The sequence below is a fragment of the Onychostoma macrolepis genome, chromosome 25, assembly GCF_012432095.1.
Source record: "Onychostoma macrolepis isolate SWU-2019 chromosome 25, ASM1243209v1, whole genome shotgun sequence".
NCBI classification, from domain to species: Eukaryota; Metazoa; Chordata; class Actinopteri; order Cypriniformes; family Cyprinidae; genus Onychostoma; species Onychostoma macrolepis.
In genome coordinates this window covers 5,230,726-5,248,705 of record NC_081179.1, presented here as the reverse complement: position 1 = coordinate 5,248,705, position 17,980 = coordinate 5,230,726, and the positions used below count along the sequence as shown (strand labels likewise).

At 36.1% G+C, this 17,980-nt stretch overlaps 2 protein-coding genes across 3 annotated transcripts in view; one reads left to right on the top strand and one right to left on the bottom strand.

The window, feature by feature from the left end:
- Positions 1–6,098, top strand: part of shisal1b (shisa like 1b) — a 55,692-nt gene extending 49,594 nt beyond the window's left edge. The window contains exon 5 of the mRNA XM_058767918.1: positions 2,138–6,098. Coding sequence (XP_058623901.1) covers position 2,138 — 1 coding nt within the window. The 3' untranslated portion in view covers positions 2,139–6,098. The remainder of the gene's footprint in view (positions 1–2,137) is intronic.
- A 2,179-nt stretch (positions 6,099–8,277) lies between these two features.
- Positions 8,278–16,741, bottom strand: parvg (parvin, gamma). 2 transcript variants are annotated; one of them, XM_058767915.1, is made up of 13 exons: positions 16,559–16,740; positions 15,504–15,563; positions 14,436–14,503; positions 14,139–14,241; positions 13,056–13,196; positions 12,854–12,969; positions 11,687–11,742; positions 11,551–11,585; positions 11,356–11,417; positions 11,205–11,273; positions 9,619–9,720; positions 9,164–9,236; positions 8,278–8,761 (listed from the first exon to the last, which is right to left on the bottom strand). In XM_058767915.1, the coding sequence occupies exons 2-13, from the start codon at positions 15,553–15,555 to the stop codon at positions 8,688–8,690; spliced, it is 951 nt and encodes a 316-aa protein (XP_058623898.1). In that variant the 5' UTR covers positions 15,556–15,563; positions 16,559–16,740; the 3' UTR covers positions 8,278–8,687. The 2 variants fall into 2 exon arrangements, with proteins under 2 accessions (XP_058623898.1, XP_058623899.1); XM_058767916.1 differs by lacking the exon at positions 15,504–15,563 and having other exon boundaries at positions 16,559–16,741.
- Positions 16,742–17,980: the final 1,239 nt, after the last annotated feature.

Genomic DNA, 17,980 nt, shown 5'->3' with positions numbered 1-17,980 from the left:
TGAAGTCCGATTACAGAGAGAATAAATCTTGAGGGTCATATCTTAATAGTGAATCACACACATACAATGCGACCAATGAAGTCAGATTCCCAAAGGAATGACTCTGAGTCTGTTCTTTTTAGTGAATCACAAACATACAGCACAGCCAATGCAGTCCGATTCCTTATGACTTTTGTGAGCTGATTCTTCTGAGCAAATCAAAAAAATACATTGCAGTTAGTGCCGCCAGTCTGATTTTGATGCTAATGAGTCTTTTAACGAAATGCAAACAGAGCTTGACTAGTGAAAGCTACATATTGAACCGGTTCTTTTTAGTGAATCACAAACATTTATTAATCAGTTGGAGCATTTTCTTAATTAATCTGACTCACTCACTGAACTGCGAATCATTTGTCCAGATCGATACAGTGTTATACGGTATGCTGTGCTTAAGGTTTGTGAGACCTAAATAATTTTCTTCATGATGTATAATAATATAATGCTTTGTTAAAGATATATGCTATATCAGTGGTAACGTAAATTGCATTATCAATTGTTAAGGAACTGGAATTGTTGAATGCATTACAATTTTGAAGAGACACTGATGTGTCTGGCTGTATGCAGATGGTAGTTCTGGGTTAATGTTGTGCTAATGTTAGCATTGGCTAACCTCTCAATCTCCTGCTGCTCAGGGACTGATCTCCCAGCATGCACTCTGCTCCGGTCTGGTCAGGGGTGCATATGTCTTCTTCACACCAGAGACATGGCCTGGATTCAGAGAAAGATCTCGGAGGCAGCACATGGTGTATTATTAGAGAAGGTCTGCCAGTTCTCTGTCTCTCCCTCTCTTGTACTGTGGGCAGATTTCTGTAAGAGCACACAGTGAAACCTGCACTTGTCATGTCCACTCTTGAGTGCGTGTGCTCCGAGAGCCGTACCAAACACAGGCCACAGAGTGTGGCATTTCTGCTGTCCACCTCTTCAGACACACACACACACACACACACGATTGCTATCTTTTGCCAGTTACATAAATAGACAACGCTTCTGCACATATTACACTTGGACTATCTGATGAATACTGCACTCAAAAATGTATTTATAAATTGCATTCAATTTTTTTTCCATTTAGCAGATGCCTAATCCTTGAACATACTTATATATCTTATCTTCTACATCACCTCTTAACATCAAATAAAGCAATGAAAACACTTTACATGTCAAGCAGAGGCCTATTTCTCTCTAAATAGGCAGTTCTTGGTCTATTCAAGGTGTGTGCATCTTTTTGTTTGTAATAAGATGGTATATATAGAAATGAAATCAAGTCAGCTTCCAGTCTGGTGTCTTGTCTTGGTCTTGCCCAATTAATCCAGCAACAGGGTGATTGTGAGCTAATTATCTGTCGGATGGGTGATTCAGTGTTAGTGGACAGATGTATTTTCTCACTATTATGCTATTATGCAGTCTCAGATTAATCCAAGAACAAAAACGTACATGTTTTAAAAATATGTTTTTTAGGAATTATTCAAATTTTTGAATGTTTTTGAAAGTAGTCTTTTACACCCACTGCATTTATTTGATCAAAAACAAAGTAATGTAGGGAAATTTTATTACAATTTAAAATTTGCTGTTCAAGAAACATTTATTATTATCAGTGTTGAAAACAGTCTTTGTTGCTTCATATTTTTGAGGAAACCATTTAAAAGTTAAGTAAAAAGAAGTTTAAAAAAAATAATAGGCCTACTTTTATTCAAGGATGCATTCAATTGATCAAAACATTACAGTAAAGACATTTATAATGTTGCAAAAGATTTCTGTTATAAATAAATCCTGTTCTTTTGAAATTTCTATTCATCAAAGAACAAAAATATTAAGCAGAAAAAACATTGTTTTCAACATTGATAATATGAACCATTATTAATAGTTGAGAATCAGTAATAACTGATAATAACTAAGCACTAAATCAGCATATTAGAATGATTTCTGAAGGATCATGTGACATTGAAGACTGGAGCAATGATGCTAAAAATGCAGAGATAAATTACATTTGATAACATTCTAATAGAAAATAGTTCTTTTAAATTGTAATATTACCATTGTTTTGTTTAAATTTTTTACTAATCAATTCCTTATACTCCTTTCTTTTTTTTTTAAACAGAGACTGACCAAATGCAAGGACCAACTGTTGGAGTCCCCCGGTGAGGAAGTGCATTGTGGGAAGCATAGTACATGCCCCTGCCACATGGACCTACATGTCATCTGCCCCAAGCCTCTCGATGTGGTCCAAATCTCACAGAGCACAACCTTCAACCCCTCGACAAACCCAGAACCTCAACTCAAAGCCAACTGGGAATGGTCCAGTGGTGGAATGAGAGATTCTGAAGAGCGGCTGTACCAAGATTTGTGCAACTCCAGAACCAGACTTCGGACCAAACTGGACTTCGATGGACACAGAACTCACCCAGGACATCTTTGGAGGACCTATGTAGCTGTTTCTGCACCATTTTGTGAGCTGAACTCTCTGTAACTGTGCAGTGTCGGTTTATTTATTTGTAGTCAGGGAAAACGTTGAGTGATGAATGAAGACGTCAAACATCATTTAAAAGATCCAAGCACTCTCATGACTCAATACTAGAAGCTTAATGACCTTTTTGCGGTAAATATCAAAACTCACATGTCGTGGGTGGTTTTGCGGTGAAGATGTGAAATGAAATAGTATGGTGAATGTCTGTTTTTGACTACTGTCGTGATTTGAAATTTTCTCATCTGTAAGAATCAGTGAGGTAGCAAATTGTGTTAAATTGCATTTTTTATCACCCCCACATTTTGTTTCGTGCCCTGCAGAGTTCATTGTGTATGTTTGTCAGGTTGTTTAGAGACCTGAAGAGGTTTTGTTCAGCGGTACGCACTCTGTTATTGATATTGATCGGTTGAGTTCATTTAGACTTTAGTTTCTGAGTGAAATGCCAGAATAAAAACATGATTGCACACTCCATTGAACATGACAAAGCGGACAGTCACACACTTACAGAAATAATTTTGTTTTTTAAATGGCCTTTGTTTACTTTGGTTTTGTAAGGAAGGCGTTACCCAGCTAACAATGTTCTAAGAATGTTTTGCTAACATTCCCATAAACGTTATTTCTGCATATTATCTGAACATTCAAAATGCTAAGTTTTTAAAATATTTAAGAAATGTTATTTTATGTGACCATTAAGGGAATATTCCATTTTATAATTTTCCACACATTATGTAAATGTTACTTTTGAATGTACTCTGAACATTCAAGTAGTAACATTTAAAAACAAAAAAACAAATGAACGTTCAACTTAAATGTTTTCGAAATGAAACATCCCATGAACAATGTATAAATAATGTTTTTGTGCTAACATTTTGGGAACATTATTAAAGACCAGATAACTCTGAACGAATATTCTATTATTATTACTGGAAGAACATTTGTTCATAACTTTAAAGGAACCTTGCTAGAACATTAGCCAAAGTTCTGAAAACATTCATTGTTAGCTGAGTATCAGCTTCTCACACCTGTTGAAATTTAGCTAAACTTGATATAGCCAAGTAGAACATGTTACTTCATCAACATGCTCGCTTGTTCTGGAAGAACATTACTGTCAGCCAATCAGATTTCAGATTCTAAGCTCATGGCATTTTCATCAACCAATCATTTCTACATGATTTTTGGATTTGGTCAATGATTGTTTAATGGGAATGTTCCAAGAACAACAAAAGACCAAGGAAAATCTACTTGGCTAATTTCCAGATTTCATCGAAAACAGAACAAGAGTGTAAAGCCCAAGACACACTGCATGATTTTCGGCTGTCCCATACGATTTCTGATTCGCCACAATTGTTTCACCATGCCAATCTTTCGTCTGGGAGAGCCGAAAATATTGCCGTGTGTCTCTGGCTTAACATAAACTTACTTCACGTGCACTGATAACACCAAGCTGAAGTCTATCAAACAAGCTCTTCAGTCTTGGATTCTGCACCAAACTGGTTACAGTGTGTTTTGAGCAATAAGTTTAGAATATGTCTGTTGGTTGGAGTCCACAATGCAGTTTTTGGCAGACAGCAGCCTAATTACACTCATACAGCAGAACAGTGCCATTGTGGCTGTGGCTTCACCATGTTTGGACTGAAGTAATTGGTGGTTCAGAAACGAGCTCAAGGTGGAGGTGATCAGATGAGATTACGAGAAGGAGACGTGATCTCTGGTTTCAGCAGGTGTGAGTTTAATTATGGTGTCAGTTGGCAGGAGGACTGACTGTGATTCATCATCTATTCTAGAGAATATGGAAACTCTGCTGAAGATGTTTGGGCATTGCTAGGCCTACGTGAAATCACTGCCCACATATTTCTGCAAAATTCACTCGTTATTTACAAAGCTTGCACCCTGGTGTGTTTGTATACTAAAAATGTTTGTTAATCTGAGAATGCTTTCAGCTCAGTTTGACATATTTTCCAAAATTAAAACCATTCTACAAAATTCTACTTTTTTTTCCTTTGGCCACAATTAGGAAAAATGCACAACCAAAAATTTGAATATGCAGATTCTGTGTGGGTTTAGTCATAACATGTCCAGGTCATATTTCACCTCTAAAATCAAAAGTAATAAATAAGAAACCATATGTTACATGAAGAAAATAAAGCATATTGCCAAGACAAATTCAGTTTTTGCACTGCTTTTGCATTGCATGTCATTCTCATAACAGTTAAACACATTTTACCTTGAAATTGCCTTTAACGTAATCTATCAGTACATTTTGCATTTGAGTTTTCTGTTGTTATAATCATTACCATCATTATTCTAAGTACAATGTGGTATTTTTTCTTAATTACAGTAGTAATAATAATAATAATACAAATTTAAAATAAGCATGAATGAAAAGCAGTACAATAATGTTTATTGTTTTTTAACTATATATATATATATTTGATTTATGATTACAAGAAGATCATGAACATTAATTATACAAAACATAAGAAATCTAAATTGTGTTTAAATAAGCTTTGTTTTCTTTAGGCAAAATATTAATTCTTATTTTCCATTTGACTATATTTGACATTTTGTGAAAGATGGCTAGGATCCAGGAGGAGTTTGTATTGAGATTTCTATTTTAAGCGCCACACAAAAACTGCACTAATGATGACATTTTCTGATTGCTAGTTATACTAAATAATTTGACCGAACTCGTATCAGGGAACAGCATGCAACAGGTGGGTTTAAAACAACCTTTTGCCACCCTCCAGGAGTCATTATTCAACCTTTAATCAACATGGGCCCGGTTTCACAGACAGGGCTTAAGGTCATTGCACACTGAGTCCGAAATTTTCGCATGCGTTTTTCCGTTTTTTCGTATTCCTCATCCTTTCCTATCTAAATGCATTCTACGGATGCGAAAACGCAGAAAATCGAACCTGATCCGAATTCTTTTATGACGAACGAAAGTTTCGGAGGCAGTGTGTAAATGTGATTGACACAACGTGAGGTCGTATTTATTTTTTAGCGTGTGAAAATTTCGAACTCAGTGTGCAATGACCTTTAGACTAAGCCAGGATTAGGCCATTGTTCAATTAGGACATTTAAGTAATTTTTATAAATGTGCCTTAGAAAAAAACATTACTGGTGTGCATCTAAAGACAAAACAAAGGCACTGATTTGTTTTAAGATCAGTCAGTGCGAGTTTCTTTCAGTTGAAACAGCTCAGACTTACATTTTAGTCTAGGACTAGGCTTAAGCCTTGTTTGTGAAACCGGGGGTTAATGTTCTAGGAAACTCATCATTCCCATAAGGATTCTCACCATAATGAAAGCTTGAATTGAAAGCCAAGATTTGCTGTAAGTGATTGCAACTCTCAAGTCACCGCTGGAAAACCGTTTCACGTACAATAAATTACAGTGTTTACCTAAAAAGTCCAATGTCACACTCCAGTCTCTACATCAACAGTTGCCTTACTGTCAATCTTCACCTGTCCGTACGGCTTTGCGGCTTTTACCTCGCAACAGGTGGTCTGGTAAACACACACAAACACAACTCTAGTCATTGTTTCACAAGTGGGTACTATGTACAATGTAGCATTATGTTATACTTTGTACAACACAGGAAAAATAAACTTTTAGAAAGTTAAAATTTGTGTTTGTGTTGTTCTTACCCACAGTTTGGGTTTCTCAATGAAGCATTATCTCCAGCCGTGACTCAGACGCCTTTTCTTGCTCTAGGCATGAGATGATGAGACATCAGCAGGGGGTTTCAGTCATACGTTGCTGGTGTCTGTATTCATTTAAACCATACGCCACCTTCAGTAACCCCCTCATCAACCCCAGAAATCATCCCACCACTGCAGGTCATCAGATGGTTTCGGAGTGGACGCAGAGAGCGAACTGGACAGGGATGGATATTTTGTGTCTCACAGGCCCATAATCAGAGCGCTGTAGAGTTCTAGACGGGGTGTCGTCTGGTCACTCGGGGCCATTACGTAGGCTGCTTTTGAAGTTACTAATGTGAGAATTTCCAGACATTCTGTCCATCTGTCTGTCCAAGCCACCTACACGTCTCTACTGCAATCTGCTTTCTTACCGCTCACCGTCCTACAGATTTCATTCATTTTTATGACACTAACACCCACAGCAAGGGATCAGAAAGGCTGAAAAAATGCTGTTATGAATATAAATGAATAACAAATGGGCGTTAGGATGAAAAATGTCAGCCTCTTATACGTTTTCTGCTCAGTAACAGCAATGGTAAAAAATTACCCAAGGGCAATTCACCATTAAAACGCTATCAGAGCATCCATCCCCCCGCACCTCGAATCCCAGCCCATTCGCTGAGAGAAGACTCTCTTAAACTGCCCATAATGCTTTTGCCATTTAGATTAAATGGAAGTCATTCACCGTATCCAATTTGAGAGAACACACATTAAGGAAATTAAATTACGGGGGTGGATGGAGAGTAGTCTCGGTGAGAGATGCCCTTTACTGTTGACATCAAGAATATGAGCTTGAGTTTCTCCAAAGTTTAGAAATAATGTGTTTGTAGTGGTTCACACTCCGACCAATATTTAAAAATATGTGACCCTGGACCACAAAACTTAAGTAGCTTGGGTATATTTGTAGCAATAACCAACAATACATTGTATGGGTCAAAATTATCGATTTTTCTTTTATGCCAAAATTCATTAGGATTATTAAGTAAAGATCATGTTCCATGAAGATATTTTGTAAATTTCCTACCGTAAATATATCAAAATATAATTTTTGATTAGTAATATACAAGGACTTCATTTGGACAACTTTAAAAGTTGTATTTATGGGCGTTTTCTGCCTTTATTGGGACAGGACAGTAGAGAGCTGACAGGAAAGCTTTGGGTGGAGAGAGAGGGGGGCAGGATCGGCAAAGGACCTCGAGATGGGAATCAAACTTGGGTCACCGTGAGAGCAGTTGCGCTGTATGTCGACACACTAACCACGAGGCTATTGGCGCCAACCATTTGGACAACTTTAAAGGCGATTTTCTTAATATTTGATTTTTTTGCACCCTCAGATTCCAGATTTTCAAATAGTTGTATCTCAGCCAAATATTGCCATATATTATTAAATATTGCCTAACAAACCATACATCAATGGAAAGCTTATTTATTCAGCTTTCAGATGAGGTATAAATCTCAGTTTCAAAAAACTGATCCTTATGACTGGTTTTGTGGTCCATGGTCACATATATTTCCGATTTTAGCAAAGGTTTATAACTAACGAGCTATGGAAAAGTAAATTTTAGCTCAGGATTTTAAATGAAAAATAACCGACTTTCCTGAGGTAAAATTAATTGTCATGTCACATTTTGTTCACAAGCGGTTTAATTGACGTCTTTTCTAGGTTGAAACACTGATTGGGCGACTACATGAGAGTTTACAAGTTTCAGTAAGTTGTACTGTGTCTTTTAATGTACCTTCTGATGTTCATTCATGTTTTTCATAACTATTAGAGGAAAAGATGATTGGTTGAACTGAAGCATTACAGCGAGCTGTCACACAACACTAAAGAGTGTTCGAAATGAGTTTTATTTATTTTTTATTACAACTTTTATAGCTTAGAATAAGGTTTATTTAAAATAAATAAATAAATAATAAAGAAAGTTGTTTTGTTTTTTGTGTTTTCTTTTGCACATAGGCATTTCTCCACAAATGGTTCTTCGGACTCAAAATAATAAAGCGCGCACACACGCACACACACACACATATAGTTGAGAAGTCTATTAAAGAAAAAATTACATAGTTTCAGAGCTGCTATATATATGCCACTTTTATTTGAAAACAAGCTGCAAGTCAGCAGAAAACTGTTGAGCGATACATTAAGACTAATGCACATATGTCCAAAAGAAAAAAGAAAAACCTTGGAAAGTAGAAGAGTGAAAAGGTGACATTAAATTGAAGCTGTCAGCATCCAAAAGCAATTTCCATGATGAGATGAGTGGTCATGTTCTCTCATTTTCTCTCTGAAGCCTCTTCAATGGTTCAGAGACACTCTGTACAATTGCTTCTAATGTGTTCTAACACTCTGAGCGCCAAAGTAATCTGACTGTCAACTCGGTGCCCTGATTTTTAGTCAGAAGAAAGATGCACATTTACAGTGAATTTGATTATTTAAAGCATTCTGAAAGGTTTTATTGAATTGAAAGGTCTGGAGTCACTAGATTATTTGTTTTTGTGCCTCTTGAATAAGTAATACAGCACTTTCACAGTGGCTGGAACATCTTGGGAAACAATATCTGTGAGAAACATGAGAAATGAGCTTATTATTGAATGAACAACCAGATAGATCAGCAATCAATGCTAACAGCTATTCTACACAAAAACAGCTGAAATATGGGTTGTAGTTCCAGCAGTAGTGCACATATCCTTTATGAAGTGATACTGCATTGTGAAAAATAGGCTAAATTCAAGATGGAAGATGAAGTGAGATCATTCTTGATTATAAATAAGAATTGAAAATGACAAGTAATGAGTATTTAATTGAATATGAAAATATTTAATATTAAATTAAAAATATTTGATTAAACCATTCGTTTTAATTTGAAACAGACAATTTTACCCTTCTCGAGTGGTTTTGTTTACAACGTACACACTCGACAGCAAGACAGCAAGGGTTTGTATCGTCTCAAAATAATTACCTTGAGGGTCAACTGACTGAACAGGAAGTCCTTGGTCTATGAGAAGATCCAATGCAAGCGTCACATTATGAAGCTGCATAGGTGAATAAACAACAATGACAAAAAGATCAAACATTTTTTAAACAAACAACTAAATGTAATGTAAACCTGCAACACTGCATATTCTCTGGTAACCATGAGATCATTAGTTTTGATTTCTGTCTTTTGCATTACCCTCGGTTTCTTAACATGCCTTATGCTGCTGTGCTGTCATATCCACAGTCACCCTAAGTGACGTTAATTATACAAGGGCGAGACATTTCCTGGAGGTGCATGTGAAGTTACGCTGATGTAAAATCCTATAAGCCTGGAATAAATTGTGCTTATTGTTGTAAAGCGAAATGGAGCTCACTAACAACATGGTTCTCTTGTTTCGATGCAAGTGCAAAACTCTAAATATTTTCCTAGGTTCTCACCATTTCTGAGCTCCCGACAGGACAAAGGAAGAACTCACAGAGTGGAAGGAAGAAGCCCTCCAACTGACCGATCAACAAGAGCAGAATCACTCCATCTGCAAACTAACAAAATCACATTATAAAATCATAAACATAAAACATGACATCAAAAACAAGCCCATAAAGGGCTTATATAGTTAAAAAATATTTTTCTGATCATTTAATTTAAAAAAAAATCCATTCCCTGTTGTCATCTCTCATCAAAACATATTTGGTTACAACTATTTAGGACTGTTTTCACTTGTAAACGGTGCTTGATCTATGCATATTTCGTCTGAATCAGGATAGAATCACATCTTAATGATTGTGTTTTTTGTTTATTAGAAACATGCAGCTTTTGTCTTCAAAAGACATTAACTGATGGACTGGAGTGGTGTGTATTACTTGTGGATTACTGTGATGTTTTATCAGCTATTTGGCATTGGCGTTCCGTCCGCATACCCAGGCCGTCTCACGGGCTAATGAATATAAACATGATCTCTTGTCATTTGAGATGTGACTTAAAGCTTAATAAAGTGTTGGGAATAAGTATGTAAAATTATTTATTTGAAAACAATGGTCATTTTCTGTAAATGTACGTCAGTGAGACAGTGACGGAAGCTTCCGGGTAATTGAGGGATTCTCCGCAGCTTTGGCGCCTCCGCTCTGTGGCTGTGACTCGTCAGGATTGTAGCGCGCTCTCGGTGTTCTGCTGGTATGCGGCTGATTTCATGCGCGAGATAAGCTGTCCGCGAAGCGCTCGCCCAGGTGGAAAAATGCGCTTTTGCTGCCAGATCTCGATTGCCGAAAATTACATTGTGTTTGATGCAAAACTAATCCTACGAAATCATATGAAAAAAAATAATAAAAATCATAACTGTATATTTTCATGCTTTCTCAAGCAAAGCAAATTTTGAAAGTCCACTAAAAACATATCTGGTCATAGACAATGTTGATGGCGTTATTGTCAACATGCCTAAGTAGTAAATAAATTAAAAAACGTTTATAAAAATGTATACAAAATTTGAAATAATAACAAACATCAGGAAAAAATAGGAAACAATAGCTTTTTCCGTATACTTGTGTCGCTTACAGTTAAAGTCCTTCTGTGATTTTATTGTTGTTTGCAACGTTACTTGGCAATATTTTAAATATATTATTATTATTATTTTATTATTTATTTTATTTTTATTTTTTTGTATTTTGCATGGTCTATTATTGTCATCCGGGTGGGAGTTTTAACTCCTATTCACTGGGAATGAAAAATAAATTCAGTTGATGCAGAGAGGTAGACCATAACGTAACTACGTGTAAACGTTATTTGGCTGTTTTTACTTGGAAAATCAGCTGTTTTCTAGCATTCGAATAACTATGGATAAAGATCCTTAATCTTAGCACTCAGCATACCCGGTTAAAAAAGTCACCGCTCGCCACTGCTATTTGAACTCTCATTCTGACGGCACCCATTCACTGCAGAGGATCCATTGGTGAGTGATGTAATTCTACATTTCTCCAAATCTGATGAAGAAATAATGCAACATGAGGCTTTTAAATTAGGGTTTGCACACCTGTTTGTCAAGGTCGGTCACGTTCAGTCCCAAAGATGACATGTTCTTATTCACAAAGTGCAAAATGGCCTGTAGGAAAGAAAACTTAATGAAGCAGTGGAAGATGTGTGTCAAAGGCTACATTTAGAAACGTGTCGAACTGGATCCCAACCTTTTTCACGGTCTCAATTTTGTGAGCCTCCAGCTTGAAGAGCTCATCAATGGGACATTCCTCTGCAAAGACAGTGCAAGAGAGAGATTAAGAAACAAACGCTTTCTTCTTTATACGCCTCCACTATCTGAAAGTTACTGATGCTTATAAATATGGAAATGAAAAGGCTCAGAGTTCAGCCTCCGTTTGACTCACTGTTAGATTCTCCCTCTAGCGCTTCAATGGAAATACTGCGGAGACACACAGCAGACCATGAAAACACTGGTTTGGACGGTGTCAGAGATTCAAAGTGCAGTTAAATGTTTATTAGGGAAGGAGGATCTTCACAGACCTTTGAAATGTGATGAATTCTGTCTGCTTGTCTGCCTTGATGCCACTTTTTGTGACCTGTTTAACAAATTAGATTTTAATGAATGCTGACAACATGAAAATGTAACTTTTGTAATGTAATTTAACTGCTCAATGAATATTCAAAATGAATAATGTGGGACTTGATTCCATTGGATCTGATCGGATGATGGATATTAGGCTCCTATAATGTTGGTTAATATCATTTTTCTCTGGACGTGCTGCTTTGATTACATGAGCAGAAAAAGTTAGTTTTTTCACATAAGCAGAATTTTTTTCCTTTTTTTCAAATAATATGCAGCGATAAACTGAGAAAATTATATTGTTTTTGTTATAATATGCATATTTATTTTTCAGATAATGAATTGTAAAAAACAACTTTTTTTATTATATTTAAAAAAATAATATGCAATGATTGTGGTAAACAAATTAAGCAATTTTAATAATATGCAGATGATTTAATTTTTTGCAGTGATAAATTTTGAAACATTATGAAAAAAATAATGGAATGATATATTGACATTTAAAAAATTATAATTTTTTTCTTTATAATATGCATATTTATTTTCTAAAAATATGAATTGATGAATTGCGAAAAATAAAATATTAAATCAATGTTTTCATTATGATATGCATATTAATTTTTAAAATAATATGCAGTGAAAATTTTTGAAAAATAACAAAAACAACTGTTCATTATAATATGTATATTAATTTCTCAAAAAATGCGCAGTAATGAGTTGTGAAAAATTATGAGAACAATTGGTCAATATAATATGCACATTAATTTTAAAATAATATGCAATTATGCAATGTTTTCCATTATAATATGCATAGTTATTTTTCAAATATGCAATGACAAATTGTGAAAATACATGAAAATAATTGCTCTTTACTATGCATATTCATTTTTTAAATAATATGCAGTGATGAATTGTGAAAAATTATGAAAACAATTTCTTTCCATTATACGCATATTCATATTTCAAATACCAGAAGACAAGAATATGAATAATTAAAAGAATAATCTTTTAAACATGAACATGCGGAACAGTAGCATTGTGGTTGTGGTGTTTCTTTAATATACGGCTTGTGTATTTTTGAAGCATTTAGTTTACACATTCAAATAATTTCATTATTAAACAATCACCTCACACTGGATGACCTCCACGCCGACGTTTGGGGGCAGGACCAGATCAGGTTGGAAACGCCTCGCCATAGCAACCAGAAGATGCAATGTAGCCAACAGGTCTCTGCTGTGAATGACTGACAGGTTTGGGTGGGAGAACAGTGGGTATATGCTTATGAATATGTAAATAGGTCAGTGACAATAGCTGATCTGATTGGCTTACGTTTAACATTCCATTTGGCCGTTTCCTCGTTCATCTCTAAGGCCTCGTTGAGAGCTGTCAGGATCACCTCTAGTTTCCGTACCTGTGCATCAGTGCTCAACGCGATCTCCTCTGCATGTAACTCAACACCTGCTAACCTGCCTGGGATCAAAACATACACAGGCATGACAACGTGATTATATAGATGGTGACCTTTCATCTAAAAAAAAGACTTAATTTTTATGATCATTCAACAATAGTTTACCCAAAAATGAAAATTTGCTGAGAATTTACTCACCTCCAGGCCATCCAAGATGTAGATGAGTTTGTTTCTTCATCAGAACAGATTTGGAGAAATACATCACTTGTGCTCACCAATGGATCCTCTGCAGTGAATGGGTGCCGTCAGAATGAGAGTCCAATCAGTTGATAAAAACATCACAATAATCCACAAGTAATGCACACCACTCCAGTCCATCAGTTAACATCTTGTGAGGTGAAAAGTTGAAAAGTTTTAAACTTAACTGTTTTACTAGTGTTACTGTTACTTCCTAAAAACTAAGATACGAGTCCTTTGATATTGCTTTCTTCAGTGAAAAGGTCATCTTGTCTGAATCAGGAGAGAAATATGCACAGATCAAGCACTGTTTACAAGCCAAAACAGTTCTTAACAAATATGTGGGTTGATTTAGATGTGAGAGGACAATAGGAGTTGGACTTTTTTTCACTGAAGGAAGTGTTATTGTGGATTATGGACCGACAGAAGCGACAGTTTAAAGTTAAAATGCCTTGATGCATTTCTTTATTAGAAACATGCAGCTTTTCCCTTCACAAGACGTTAACTGATGGACTGGAGTCACGTGGATTACTTGTGGATTATTGTGGTGTTGTTATCAGCTGTTTGGACTCTCATTCTGACGGCACCCATTCACTGCAGATGATCCATTGGTGAGCAAGTGATGTAATGCTACATTTCTCCAGATCTGTTCTGATGAAGAAACAAAGTCATCTACATCTTGGATAGCTTGAGTAAGTAAATTTTTAGCATGTTTTCATTTTTGGGGTGAAATATTCTTTTAAGTATCTGAATGTCATGATTCTTACGTAACAGGTGATGAAGGACGAGTCCATCATAGAGGTCTTCCTCCAGTGTTCGCACCACAATGTGTTCAACTTTCAGAGTTTTGTTGATCCATTCCAACAAAATCTGCCACAAAGCACCAGAGAAAATCCACAGATATTCAGACTCTCCTCAGGAAATTATGTTCTCCCTGAGATCACTTGGTTAGTTAGTAGAGTCGATAAACATTTTTAACATCTCAAACCAGAAATCTCCCAGTTATCAAACCAGAGCATTAGCTACTATGCCACACCACCCTAAAAAGTTGTTAAGTATCTCACCTCTTTAAGTTTCTTGAGTTTAGGGTCTTCTAAAGATGTCGGCTGAATGATCATTCTTCTCTCTCCTCCTTAAAACCCACAATAAAACACATCATTTGCCACATTATTGGGCTCAGGATGCTTATTTACTTTCAGCTAAACACTGGGTCTGTCCTTCATAAAAGACTATGACTGCATCCTAATTCACATACTATACTTACTATAGGATTAGTGTGTCTTGAATCATAGTATGTTAAAAATAGCAAGTCAAATGTGCACAATGAGCTCATTCTGATGCTTTTCAAAACCCATAACCCCTTGCACTGTAGAAGAGCAGTTTGTTGCAAGTCTCTTTTAAAATTGTCAATTGTACATTTTTTTATGTAAAAAGCTAAAAGGTAAGTAATATTAATAGAAAATTCATTTAAAGGTGCTGCATGCACACCCTCTCCAGAAACCACACCCTCCAAAGACCTATCATCCAATCCAGTGTCAGCAACCTCATACTTGTAAAAGACATTATTACTATTATTATTATTATTATTATTAAAATTTTAATATTACATCAAAATAGACTAAATAATTACACGGCTGAAATTATTTCCAGTTAATTCATTATACTAGAAATAGGTGGAGTGCATTGCAATGTGGGATATACTGCAGTGTGCTGTGTTTCCAAAAAGCATTGTAAGCTTAAGTAAACAAATGGAGCTACGATCAACTTTTGGGAAATGCAGCCCTGTTTAGTGTGCTCTAGTTGTATAGGCCTATGCATAATGGCATAGTTAGAAGGTTATTTCATGCATAGTCTGGTGCACAATTGTGCACAGTAGGCTAAATACTGCATAAAAAGTAAATAGTAGTACTAAAACAAGTGTGGTTTCAAACACATTTTAGTGATTGTTCACATTGCATTTGACTAAAATGTGTGATATTAAGATACTTTATATATTGTCCCAATACTGTAGCCAGACGTTTGTTCTTTCCCATTATTAGCGAAGTAGTCTACATACTTATGTAACTAAATAGTAGAAGAATGTAAATTGGGATGCAGTCCTGACATTGTCATATGATGTGGTGATTGCTCACCCTGACGACTGCCGAATTCGCCCGTGTCCTCTTCAGCTCCACAGTCTGCCATTCTTTTGACTGTTTCAAAACATAGTTTTTGTCAAAAAGTGAACTTTATTAATAGTTTCACTCAGCAGACTGATTTTTCCAGGGCTTCTATTTGAAAACCAAGTGATGTTCGGGTTCTGTCTGCGTGTTTGTGTCCTGAGGGAATTTCAAGGGCGCGATTCATCTCAAGGTTTTGTTTTCGAATGGACATTTTTATGGCTATGATAAAGTACGGCGAACCGAAGCCGACTTCAAACGTCAAAACACAAGGACGGAGAATCTCCACAACACACAGCAGACGTCTGCGGCAGTCAGCACTGATCTGAACAGAGACGAACACACGGAGCTCTGAGATTTCTGCCTTCCTGCATCACGCACGCCAGCCCACATTGACATAACACAGACTGACGGACAAAACATAAAGCTCACTGACAACAAAAACATGCTGCGGGAGAGAAAAACAAGATGGAAAGAGAAAGAAACGTCTCAAATCTCAACCATCTCTTCCTCTTTAGAACAATAGTTGGCCCAGAAATGAAAACTCTACAGAAATCTACAGTAAATGTAATGGTGACCATGTCCTTCAAGCTCCACAAAGCACATAAAGGCATCATAATTCTCATTTTAGAGTAAACTGTTGCTTTAAATGTAGCAATGAGAGCAAATTGAAACTTCGCAGATTTCTCTCCTCAGGAGAAAAAGTGAGTATTTTTACCTGTAGGGTTTAAGAAAAGATCTCAATAATGTCTCAAACTATGCTGAGAAATCTAAAAATATCTTACTATTATCTTATACACTTCTCCAAAGACCAAATTATCTGAAATATGCTATCCAAATTCATTTTATGGAGCTTTACAATTAATTTTCCATCAACAATTGTATCAATTTTGATTCTCCAAAACAATTCTAGGAGAAACATCTGAGACTAAGGTGATGCATAAACCTAAAAGAGAAATCCATGAAGTCTACTGAGATGCTATGAAAGAGCAATACAGTACAACCAAGTTTGCTGTCAAAACGTTCACCTCAGCTCTTGCCACACGTCTGGAGAAATCCTTCTTCTTTCAGATGAATGTTGTCCAAACGGTCCTGTCACCTTTCCTACAAGGATCGAGTAACTTCTACAACACAACCGACCATCTTTCTGAATCGACTAAAAACAAAAACAAGAACTCATATACGGGTGAGGCCTGTTTCAAACACCAGCCAGGAAGTGGTAAGGCACCACTTCCTCTTTTGTTCTATTTTGTAGAAGCACAGATCATGTTTTAAACTGTCACAAAGTGCATCAAACACACAGGACCCTCTAACAAGGCTGTAACATGATATTTGAGTCAGTAACTGACAATAACGTTTACTAGCAAACAACCAAATAGTGATCTGATGTTTCCTCTCTTCAAATAACACGCTCCAGGTTTGAGCAACGATTGCATATATTTTCCACTCTCTCTTACAGTGATGGAGAGAACGCCTCCCTTTGACTAGAAAAACCAGAGGTAATTTGGGCCGGAGGGTTACCATGGTTACCATCCCAATGAATTCCCCCATTAAATGCAAGTTTGAATCCAGAACAAACAACTGAAAAAAAGACCCTCAGAGGAGCATCTGAAAACAACAGGATTATTTAGATTCAGACTCACCCATCTGTGGATGTGTTTACATTCTTTGTCATCCTGAGAGATACAATCATACTGGAAACTACGGTTTGCATAGTCCCCAAAAAAATGAGAATGGTGTTTGTTTATGCAAAACTGTTGTTAGGCAGTTGTGAAGGTGTCCTGAGTGTCCTCACATGATGCTATGTGGTTGCATACAGTAGGTGTTAGGTATTTGCTAGAGTTTTGCTAAGTTTTGCTTGTAAGTTGGTTGCCAGGGTGTTGCTGTAGGGTCCCTTATGAGTTTTGATTGGATTTTAGAGAGTTTAAAACAACATAGTTGCTATGCAGTTGATAACACAGTCTAATAACCATTTACACTCAATCAGAGATTTCTTCAGTGTTCTGGGTGGTTACTAAGGTATTGTTATTCAGCTGCTAACAGTTAGGTCCAACAATTAGGTACTTGTAATTAGATTACATTTTAAAATACTCAGACTACAGTTACCTTTTTATTGATTATATGATTACATATTTACACAATAGCAATAAAAGATTCATAATTTATTAATTCTACCTAATTATTTATTTTTTTCATCCTTCTAAAACAGCATATATATATATATATATATATATTATTACTGACATATCCATGTCTTTAGAAGGCTTTTTGTCTTTTGAAAAACCACATTAAAATGCACAAATTCAAGTTATTTCTTATTTGCATGTAATGCATGGATTCCCAAACTTTTTTGTCAGCTGAACCTCTCTCACGAATATATTTACTTGAAGAGATTTTAAGGTAATGTTATTAATTTTTTGCATGTTCATGGTTCTCTGATGTTGGATAAT